Source organism: Vombatus ursinus, unplaced genomic scaffold (assembly GCF_900497805.2).
Source record: "Vombatus ursinus unplaced genomic scaffold, bare-nosed wombat genome assembly UNPS02009835.1, whole genome shotgun sequence".
Taxonomy (NCBI): Eukaryota; Metazoa; Chordata; class Mammalia; order Diprotodontia; family Vombatidae; genus Vombatus; species Vombatus ursinus.
The window spans coordinates 1,690,367-1,701,486 of NW_020949613.1; the positions used below are offsets into that span (position 1 = coordinate 1,690,367).

At 37.4% G+C, this 11,120-nt stretch overlaps 1 protein-coding gene across 1 annotated transcript in view; it reads left to right on the forward strand.

Annotated features, from left to right (window-relative positions):
- LRRC1 (leucine rich repeat containing 1) overlaps nucleotides 1–11,120 on the forward strand; it is a 189,546-nt gene that overhangs the window by 116,757 nt on the left and 61,669 nt on the right. Inside the window, exon 4 of the mRNA XM_027853009.1 lies at nucleotides 7,163–7,252. Within this exon, the coding sequence (XP_027708810.1) occupies nucleotides 7,163–7,252 (90 nt within the window). The remainder of the gene's footprint in view (nucleotides 1–7,162; nucleotides 7,253–11,120) is intronic.

Below are 11,120 nucleotides of genomic sequence, written 5' to 3' on the forward strand. Positions count from 1 at the left end.
GTTGGGAAGAATCTGTGTAAGGAATTTCAGTAACTTGTAAAACCTATACTTAGAAATGGAAAATAAGTATATTATATTTTATGCTTTATTTAAAAATATTAATCAGCAAATATTTATGGAGCGTACTGTGCAAATGGGAAGAAGCCCGTCTTGAAGGAAGGACTGTGGAACCCTAAGAAGATAAAAGACATGATTCTTTTTTAAAAATTTTAATATTTTATTTTTTTTCCGATGACTTGTAAAAAGAATTTTTAACACTTTTTTTTTTTAAATTTTGAATTCCAGATTCTTTTCTCACTCCAACCCCTCCTCCCTCTCCAGGAGGGCAAGCAATTCTATATAGGTTATACATATGCAATCATGTAAGACATATTTACATATTAGTCATGTTATGAAAGAAAACATAGACCTCCCCCCACAAAAAAACCAAAAACCAAAAACATGGAAACAAAAGTAAAAAAATAGCATGTTTCACAGACTCCGTCAGTTTTTTTTTTTTTCTGGAAGTGGATATCATAAGTCCTTTGTAATTGGAAAACGTGATTCTCAGCCATAAGGAGTTTACTGTCTAGCTTTTCTAATAAAAATCATCCTATTTGAAACGTATTGTCTGTTTCTTCAGGTTTTCTTATAGTTAACTAGTAAGTCTTTCCTTAACTCTTAGAAATATTATTTCCTTATTTAAACAGTCCTCCAGTGCTTTCATTGGGTTCATTCTTCTCTCCCTCCCACATCTCTGATTAGCAGCAACCTTCAGGTTGCCCTTCCTGGTGGGAAGCAATTGGTGACTCAATACCAACTGTCTTGAGGCCTTCCTGACATCTTCATCTTACTCATACTAATAGGAGATAAAGTGGTGAAGAAAGAGCCTGGGATTTACAACTTGGAGGCCTGGTATTCTCACTCTACTGACCTTGACCAAGTCACTTGACTGCTGTTTCCATTTACTTATCTGTGACATAAGGGGTGTGTTATGGACCTCTTTGGCAGCCTGGTGAAGCCTATAGACCCCTTCTCAGAATAATGTTTTTAAATGCATAAAATGAAATAGGATTACAGAGGAAATGAATTATAACTATAAATATATTATTATTCAGATGTTACAAATATGGATATATTATTATAAATAATTATCAAAATATATTTTTAAAAAAAACCAAGTTTGTAGACCTCAGGTTATCTCTGTATGTCCCTTCTAGTGCTAAGCTTTATGATTCTATCATTTCAGGCCCTTGGGTTCCTCATCTTTAAAATGGAGAGAGTTGGGTTCTATGACCTTTAAGGTTCCTTCTAGGTATAGCAGTTCAGTTCTGTGAGGTTGTCAAGAACCTCCCTGGTTATCCAAGTAGAGCCTCCCAGCAGATGCATCATTCTGTAGCAGCCTCAACAAGTGATCTTGCTTTGATCTTGGAAACTAGGGATTCATTACCCGACTTCTTACTCCCTCCTTACTACTCCTTCGTTACAGTCTATTTTCAGACAGCTCTGAGAATTAGGAAGTTTTTTTCTTATATTAAGCCAAAATCTACCTCCTTGTAACTCCTCCCTGTAGTCCTGATCCTGGCCTCTGAGACCATGTAGAATACCAGAAACCTCATTCACTTGATGGGCCTTCACATATATAAGTAATAGTAATCAGTGACATTTATATAGTGTATTAAAGTTTTCAAAGTGCATCTAAACCTTATAGTAACTCTGTAAGATAAACTCAATGGATATTATTACCTATTTTACTGATGAGGAAACTGAAGCCTAGAGGTTAAATGATTTGCCCATGGTCATATAACTGGTAGGAGAAGCAGGATTTGAATCCAGGTTTCTCCTGACTCCAAGGCCAACTCCTCCAGGAGTTTCCTATGCCCTTGATATTGAGATACTAGGCAGATCAATGTAAATAATGATAATAATAATAATGATGATGATAATAACAATAATAAAGCACTTTAAGTTTTGCAAAGCATGTCTTAATGCATCTGATAATCAAAATAATCTTTTGAGGTAAGTGCTATTATTATTAATATAATTATTTATATTGTATGTAATGATATATTATTATCCCCATTTTACAGATTGAAGAAACTGAGGTTTAGGGGGTCTAAATGTCTGAACCACAGTCACGTAAGCTAGTAAAGGCCTAAGGCCAAATTTGAACTCAGATCTTCCTGACTCCAAGTCCAACACTCTATTCACTAAACCTGAGCTGCCTCACATATAAAAATAAATAACTAGCTTTTATGTAGCACTTTCAGGTTTGCAAAGCACGTTACACATATTATCTTATTTTATCCTCACAACAACCCAGGGAGATAGGTGCTGCTGTTGTCTCTAGTTTACAGATGAGGAAACTGATGCAGACAGATTGAGAAGCTTGCTCAAGATCACAGCTGGTAAGGGCCTGAGGCCAGATGTCAGCTCAGGTTTTCCTGACCCCGGTGTATATACTTGTTTCTGGAATACTAATAGAAGAATCAAATGGAGAAGGGCCTTTTTTTTTCTGTGTTCCGTTGAGCCTCCTTCCTTTATCTTAATATCACCTTTCACATCCATTGCCTATTACTGCATCATCTCTCTTTTAAGATCCCTACTTGATGAGGTTTTCCATTGATCTTTACCTCTACCTACTCTCTCCATGGATACAAAGTATCTCCTTGCCATCATAGAGGGAGTTCAGCCCTTGCCCCTCTATCAAGCATAAGTGTATGACAACTTTTTTTTTTAGTCCATCCTCCTTCTTTCTCCCATTATGTATTCCCTTCCCAAGGTGTTTTTTTTTTTCTTATTTTTGACTTTCACTGGTTATTTTTCAATAATAAATAATAAGCCACAGGCATTGTGGTCTGACTTTAGGCCTATTCCAACTCTAAAAGTTTGTGACTCTTGACCATTCCTTTTTCTCCAGTTTGCTGCTCCACTGACCTGAGGCAGCTTGTGAGAACAGAGGGGGCAGAGTCCATTCCCTTAGTCTTGGATCTTTGCCTCACAGCTCCCAGAAGCTCCTACATCTGTTTTCTCTTCATTTCCAATTCCCCTTGAAATCTGATTACATTTTTCTTAAGCAATGGAAATGATTTACCATGATTTTAAATATTTTAAACATTTTTTAAAAATTAAATATAACAAGTAGATTGAATTTGAGTTTTAGTGGAGATGTATTGATGGCTAGAAGGCAAGTTTCTCAAGAGTAAAAGAATTCTTTTTTTTTGCCAATCCCTGGGGATGCAAACAAATAGAGGTATAGTGGAGTAGTGGCTAGTTCAGTTCCTACCTCTGAAAGACACTATCTATGTGACTTTGGGCAAATCACTGCTAGGGTCTACTGAGCTCTGCACCAGATTCAAATATAGTTGGGAATGTTTAACAAAATAAATAAAAATACAATAAAACACAGATAATGTTAACTTGTGGTTTTCTAAATCAACATGCTCTGGTAGGAATCCATTTCCATATGAGTTTGACACCTCTGTTCCAGGTAACTGTCTTATATTATATATTGTAGAGAAGGTGCCAACTTGCATTGGCAAGGAGAGTTTCCTCCCCCAGGAGTTCTTTATACCACTGAAATCTGAAGTCCAGTCTCAGTCTCTGTTTTCTATTCATTTTCCAATTTTCCTTAAAACCTTTCATTTCTCTTAATAAACAATGTAGGTAATTTACCATTATTTTAAATATATGAAGTCAATACATTGGATTTTAGTGGCTCTCTGTAGATGGAATGTAACCTTCCTGAGAGTAAGAATTGTTTTTGGTTTATGTGTATTTACCCTCCCAGTGCTAGCACAGTGTCAGGCACAAAGCAGGTGCGTAATAAATGCTTATCGAGATTGTTTTTGTTTTTTGGTTGTTTTCAGTTGTTGGAGTAATTGAAGCTTCTCTTTTCTCAAGTGAATCAAAATAAAGTCTCTTTATGCCCTTGAATGGATTGCGTTTGAGGGGTATTGTTGGCTTTGCTTTTTACTCATGTACGCCTTTTCCCTTTTCTATCTTGAGAAAGTCTTGCTGTCATAGCGACAGTCGGTCAGAAAGCTGCCTATTATCAGTCTTCTTAAGAAAACGCATTCATGATTATTTAAAATAAAATCGTTTGGTGATATTGTAGAGGAAAGAGAAGTGACTCTGCAGTCAGAGGATCTGGGTTTAAATCTGGGCCTTGCCACTTATGATAATAAATTTAGAGCTGAAAAAGGATTTTAAAGGCCTTGAGCCCAACCTCTTCATTTTACAAATGGGGAACTTGAAGCTAAGAATAATTAGTTGACTTGCCAGAAGTCACATAGGTAGCACGTGTTCAACCTTGTATTTGAACTTTAGATCTTCTGACTCTGAGTTAAGCATACTTTGTACCCTGCCACACAGAAAGGTCATTTTGCAACTTGCTTGACTTCTTGGGCCTCAGTTTTTCGCATTTGAAAATTGATCCAGTCTAGGTAATCTCTAATAGCTTATCTAACTCTAAATGTATGAACTATGAACTGTTTCCCACAGTGTGGTAGAAATGATAAATGGTATCCTCTATTTCTAGCTTCTCATCTCTCCAATCTGTCTTCTGTATAAGCTTCCCAAATCATCTTCCTGAGGCATAGATTTGACCATGCCACTACCCTCTTCAGAAACCTTCAGTGGTTCCTTTCAGCCTTGAGTATAAAATGTAAGTTTCTCAGCCTTGCATATAAATCTTCCACCATTTACCTCCAACCTGATTTTCCAAATATTTCTTAGTGCTTCTTCTCTTGCATTCTCTTTGTACCCACCAAATTTGACCCAGGATTGTCCTTCTTCATGTATTTTCATGTTTTCCTTCAGTGAGTAGAACGTTGTCCCTCCTCATTTCTCTCAGAATTTTTATCTCTCTTCAGTTTGTCGGATTTGAACAGTGCAGGGAGCTGGGAATGTGTCAATGCCAATAGGTGGAGAAGTTATGATTTTATCACATGGTGGAAATTCTTTCCACTAACCTAGATCACTGCCTACATATGAATTATAACTTTAGGGAATTGTCTGAGCCTTAGAGAAATTAAATGACTTGCTTGTATTCAGCTAGTAAGTATTAGGGGCAGATTTGAACTTGGGTTTGTTCGACACCAAGTTCAGGCCAGGTTGTCTACCTCTCCCCCAATTTAACTTCTTTGACGTTTAAGAGTGCTGTTTTTTTTTTTTTTTAATTCCCAACTTAGTTCCCTGCACAGAGGAAGTGCTTAATAAATGTTTGTTAAATTGAATTGTGTGGTGAAGTGGAAAGAGCACTAGATTAAAGTTCAGATTATTGGGTTTGGATTCTGTTCTGTCCTTGTCACCACTTAGTTGACTTTGGGCAGATCATTTCCCTTTTCTAGGCCTTGATTTCCTCCTCTGTAAAAAATGGGGCTTGGGCAGGAAAGTGAAGTAGACGAGACCTGTAAGGTCCCTTCAAGCCCTGTATCTGTTATTACATGAGTAATTTTTTTAATTATTAAGGTTATCATTTCATGTGTTATAAAAATTACACTGAAGAGAGGTGATGAATGGGATATGGTGTCAAGAAAACAGGACGGGCAGTCAGAAGACCTGGGTTGAAGTTCAAACTCCAACCCTTAAAACTGTGTGACTAATGTCAGATCATGATATTTCTGACTCAGAGTAGGTGAATAATGTTTTCTTGGTGAGAAAAAGCATTTTGGAAACTGGAAAGCCCTATCTAAAGTCAAAGTGACCTGTTCTTAAGAATTTCATATTTTACTTCCTGTATTTTCATTTTGGGGGCAACTAGGTGGTGCAGTGAATAGAGTACCTGGTCTAGAGTCAGGAATACTTGCTCATCTTCCTGATTTCAAATCTGGCCTCAGATACTTACTAGCTGCGTGACCCTGGGCAAGTCACTTAATTCCATTTGCCTCAGTTTCCTCATTTGTAAAATGAGTTGGAGAAGGAAATGACCAACTATTCCAGTATCTTTGCCAAGAAAACCCCAAATGGGATCACTAAGAGGTGGACTGAAACTGAATATGATGGAACAACAACTAATATTTTCAGTGTAATTAGCTGCACTAATCTGAAAAAACAGTAGTGTTCACTAAAGTTTTTTTTAAGTGAATGCCAGTGTACAAGTATGATTTTCCTCCACAATTTTTTCTAATCACACATTGTTTTATTGGATATAAGGACTTTTAAGCAAGCATACACATCATAAAATGCTTAGGAACAATGGAATTTTTGTGGTTTTTTTTTTTCCCTTCAATTAAGTTGGTTTTTCCTCTTCATCCTGGTAACCATAGAAATGTTGAGACTTGGGTTCCTTTATACATTTTCAAAGTACAGAATATTTTTGTTTAAAGAGTTCATAGTCCTGTTGTAAGCAGGAAGTTTCTTCTGGCAGAACATTATAAAACAAGTAATTGTCCCAGGTGATTGTCAGCCTGTACAAGTGAATTGAGAAAAGAAGACAGTCGTGGGCTGTCAGCCGATCAACTGTAGTAAGCAGTAGCTTTGCAGTTGGGATTGAAAGACACAGGAAGGAAAATGACTAAGACTTTGCTCTGTGATGTATGAAAATCTTGTGGGCTGAGTGAATTCTTGATTCTCATGCAATAGCTACCCTGTATTTCTCTGTTAGTAGTCTATCAAAGAAAAAAAAATTCACTCAGACATTTTTGTATTAATTAAGGTTTAAAATATAAACAACTTCTTCACTTTTTTGTTGTGGATAGAGGATTGGACTTGGAATCAGGAAGGCTGGAGCTTGAATCCTACCTGTGGGATTTACTGGCTATGCCATTATGGGCAAGTCTCTGAGCCTCAGTTTCCTCATTTTTCAAATGTAGAAAATATCTCACAAGGGTTGCTGTAAGAGGCAAAAAAAAAAAGTAAAATGTTTTGCAAATATAAAAGTGCTATAGAAAGAATTGTCAGTTATTTTCATTTTAGATGCCTGTTTATTTTTAGTCTTTGATTATTTTCTAATTAACTAATCTACAAGTATTCATTCAATCCTCATTGTTGCTGCTAGTGCTGGGACTAAAGGTAAGCATGTGTCTGTAAAATCCTTGGTTTATCCTTTAGTTGGATTGCCTCTCTTTAAAACAAACAAACGAAAACCCTAGGTTGTTATTCTAAAATAAATTGCGATATTTTTGCTGATTGTTTCAAGTACTTGGAGAGCTTCTGATTTAACTGACTTTTTATATTTTAGGTTACCAGAAAGCTTTCCTGAATTACAGAATCTAACGTGTCTTTCTGTAAATGACATCTCACTCCAGTCGCTACCTGAAAACATTGGCAAGTAAGTTCTTTATACAGACTCTTTTTGCAACGTAGACCTGCATGGAAGCTTAGGTCATTCAGTACATTTTTCTTCTTTCATACAAGGCCATCTGTTTTATACCAGCCAGCCATGCTTGACTATTTTTCAACATTTCCAAGGCAGATAGTATCACATGCCCCCATTTTTCAGACTCTAGCTGCCACAAATTTTAAAAATAAGTATTACTACTGAAGATGAAACTGATCCCTGTAACTGTGTCTGTGGTAGGGAAAATTGAGTGAGTTATAATGAAATAATGAAAAGAATATTGAACTAGGTGTCAGAAGATACAAAGTCATCACTTCCTTTCTCCACACCTTATGTTCCCCATCTAATCATACTTGTGTTATCTGCCTAACAAAGTTTCTCTGAGGGAGGCAATTTAAGCACTATACAAATTAACTTTGAGTCTCTGTCACTGTTGTTATTATTAGGGAAGTTAAGGAGTTTTGCTTTGAGCTGGTATCAAGTCAACAAAAAAAATTGTTTGAGAGTGAGCCATGTAGCTAGATAGGAGGAATGAAACTGGCAAACTTGGGTGAAAGGGTGCATGAAAATTATTTGAGGAATTGAAGCTTTGACAGTAAATGTAGTACCTTAAGGAAGGGTTATACTTAGTGGTAGAAACTTGTTTTGCCAGAAGTCAGCTAATCACTTAATATTCCATGTCCTGTGCTAAGTGCTGGAGATATAAAGACAGTCTCTGCCCTTAAGGAGCTTACTTTGTAATGGGGGAAGACAATACCTTAGAGAGCAGAAAACAAACAAACCAACCAACCAGGGTCTGGGGAAGAGGTTTTTGTGAAGAGGCTTGGTGGCAAAGTATGGAAGAACTGAAGGTTAGTTAGTCTGGACTCTTCTTAAAAAAATAGAGGTTCCATATGCCCAAAGGGCTATAAAACTGTGCATACCCTTTGATCCAGCAATAGCATCACTAGGTCTGTATCCCAAAGAGATCATAGAAAATATACAAATATATGTACAAAGATATTTAGAACAGCTCTTTTTGTGGTGGCAAAGAAGTGGGAATTGAGAGGATGCCCATCAGTTAGGCAATGACTGAATAAGTTGTGATATAGGAATATAATGCCATGCTATTGTGGTATAAGAAGTGATGAGTGGGCAGATTTCAGAAAAACCTGGAAAAACTTACATGAACTGACAAGAACGAGGAGAACACTGTACACAGTAACAGCAACATTGTGTGATGATCTATGATAGACTTAGCTATTCTCAGCAATGCAATGATCTATTACAGTTCCAAGGAACTCATGATGGAAAATGCTATCCACATTCAGAGAAAGAACTATGGAGTCTGAATGCAGATTGAAACATATTATTTTTCTCCTTTGTGTGTGTGTGTGTTTTTGTTTTTGTTTTCTCTTTCATGTGGTTTTTCCCTTTGGTTCTGATTCTTCTTTTACAACATGAGTAATGTAGAAATATGTTTAATATGATTGTACAAGTATAGCCTCTATCAGATTGCATGCTGTCTTGGGGATGGGGGAGGGGAGGGAGGAGGAAAAATTTGGAACTCAAAATCATATAAAAGTAAATGCTGAAAGCTAAAAATAAATTTAAAAACATTTTAAATAAAAAAAAAATAGAGGTTCCAGAAAAAACTCACCAATGGGAGGGGTTACAGGGGTACAAGGAGAAGACATCTGAGAAATGATAGTGAGGTCCAGGAAATGTAGTACAGAGAATGAAATTCTGTGAGAAGAATCATAGAGTTTGATAGCTGGGAGAGATCTCAGTCATCATTTAGTCTAACCCATACATAGAAGGAATCCCTACTATAACATATATACACATATACCCAGCTTCTGTTTGAAGACTTCCAAGGAGGGGAAACCAGTTACACTTTTTGGACAGTTCTTGTTGTTAGGAAGTTTTGCCTCATATCAAACCAAAATCCTCCTCTTTGCAATTTCGATTCATTGCTCCCCACTTCTGTTCTTTGGAGCCAAAGAGAGTAAGTCTCAGGAATCCTTCATATGACAACCTTGCACATTCTTGAAGACAACTCACATCCTCCCCCCGAGTCTTCTCATTTTCAGGTTAAACCTGCCCAGTTCTTTCAACCTGTCCTCACATGTCATGGATTCAAGACCCATCACAATCCTGATTATTCTTTTCTGGATATTTTCCAGTTTATCATCATAGTTCTTAAATGGAACATGATATTCCAGGTATAAAGTTCTGAGTGACTTCATTTAATTAGCTTATCAGAGCTTTAGCCCAGTAGTGTTAGAGCTACAGTAAGCCTCCCTCCACCCAAGTAATTTTGTATATCAAATCATGTCTCCCCAAACATTCCAAAATAATCTTATCTGACAAATATTACCTGGTTTCTAAGCCTTATGAAAAAAAGTTTACCTATATCTGCTCTTTCTTTCATAAGCTTGAAGACTAAAATAATTAATAATAATGGCTAGCATTTGTATATTTCTTTGTTTTCAAAGTCCTTCATAAATTTTATTTAATCCTCACAGCAATCCTGGGTGGTAGGTGCTATTGTTATCTTCTCCATCTTACATATGAGGAAACTGAGGCAAACAGAGGGTAAATGACTTGCTCAGGGTCACACAGATAGCATGTGTCTTGAGGTCAAGTTTGAACTCAGATGATCTTCCTGACTCTAAGTCCAGTGCCGTATTCATTCTACCACTTAGCTTCCTCCTCCAAACAATAAAGCTTCTCTGTAAGGGCCCAATGTTACTTAGCATTTACACTTGCTTCCTCCCTCCCTCCAGTCCTCTCTCCCTCTACAGAACCAGTGTTCTTTTTGCTATATGCTAGGAGGCCTATTTTGAGTCATTATAAGGAAACTCTTCCTAATCATTAGCCTGACTGCATGTAGAATGGGCAAACTTGAGTTACTTTTCCCTTCTTATTGCAGGCTTAAACCACCTATTCCTCTAGAATAGGAGATTCCTATACAAGTATGGGTTGGATGAGGTGATCTTTGAGCCCCTTTCCTATCCTTCCTTGATTCCTTGGAATGTAATTACCATTATATGTAATTACCATTGTATAACCATATATCTGCACAATGCTGACCATCATCTCTAAGCACTTCTGAATTAAAATGTCAGTTTGATCATAAAGTGATAAATAATTTTTGAGGGAATGAATCAGTGTCAGATAGGTGAAACAAATGTTGCTCGTCAAGCCAGTTTGTAAAATGAGACAGGAGTTTCCAGTTCTTGGTGAGTTGATAAGGCTCCATAATTCTCTTCTCATGACACTTTACTTTCTGTATACAATGTTTCAGTCACTTCGTGCTCTGGGATACACTTGAGAGTGACTCTACACTGCTAGATTGTGAGCTTCATGAGGGCAGTGACCAAATTCTAATCATCTGTCACTATGCCTAGCATAGTGCTTTGTCCTGAATAGGACAAAGATTTAAAGATTGTTGAGTGAATGGAATAAAAAAAAATGAGAAGCCTAATGAAGAACTGGGAGATCTAGAGAAATTTTTGTGCTAGAAGTTATACTGCAGAGTGCTCCAGCAATTGATGTACTAGTCTGAGAATCACACTTGTCACCATTACCATTCCATTCTCTTCCTTCCCTCCTTCCTTCCCTCCCTCCTTCCTTCCCTCCTTCCCTCCCTCCTTCCTTCCCTCCTTCCCTTCTTCCCTCCTTCCCTCTTTCCCTCCTTCCCTCCTTCCCTCTTTCCCTCCTTCCCTCCCTCCTTCCTTCCTTCCCTCCTTCCCTTCTTCCTTCCTTCCCTCCTTCCTTCCCTCCTTCCCTCCTTCCTTCCCTCCTTCCTTCCTTCCCTCCTTCCCTCCCTCCTTCCTTCCTTCCTTCCTTCCCTCCTTCCTTCCTTCCTTCCTTT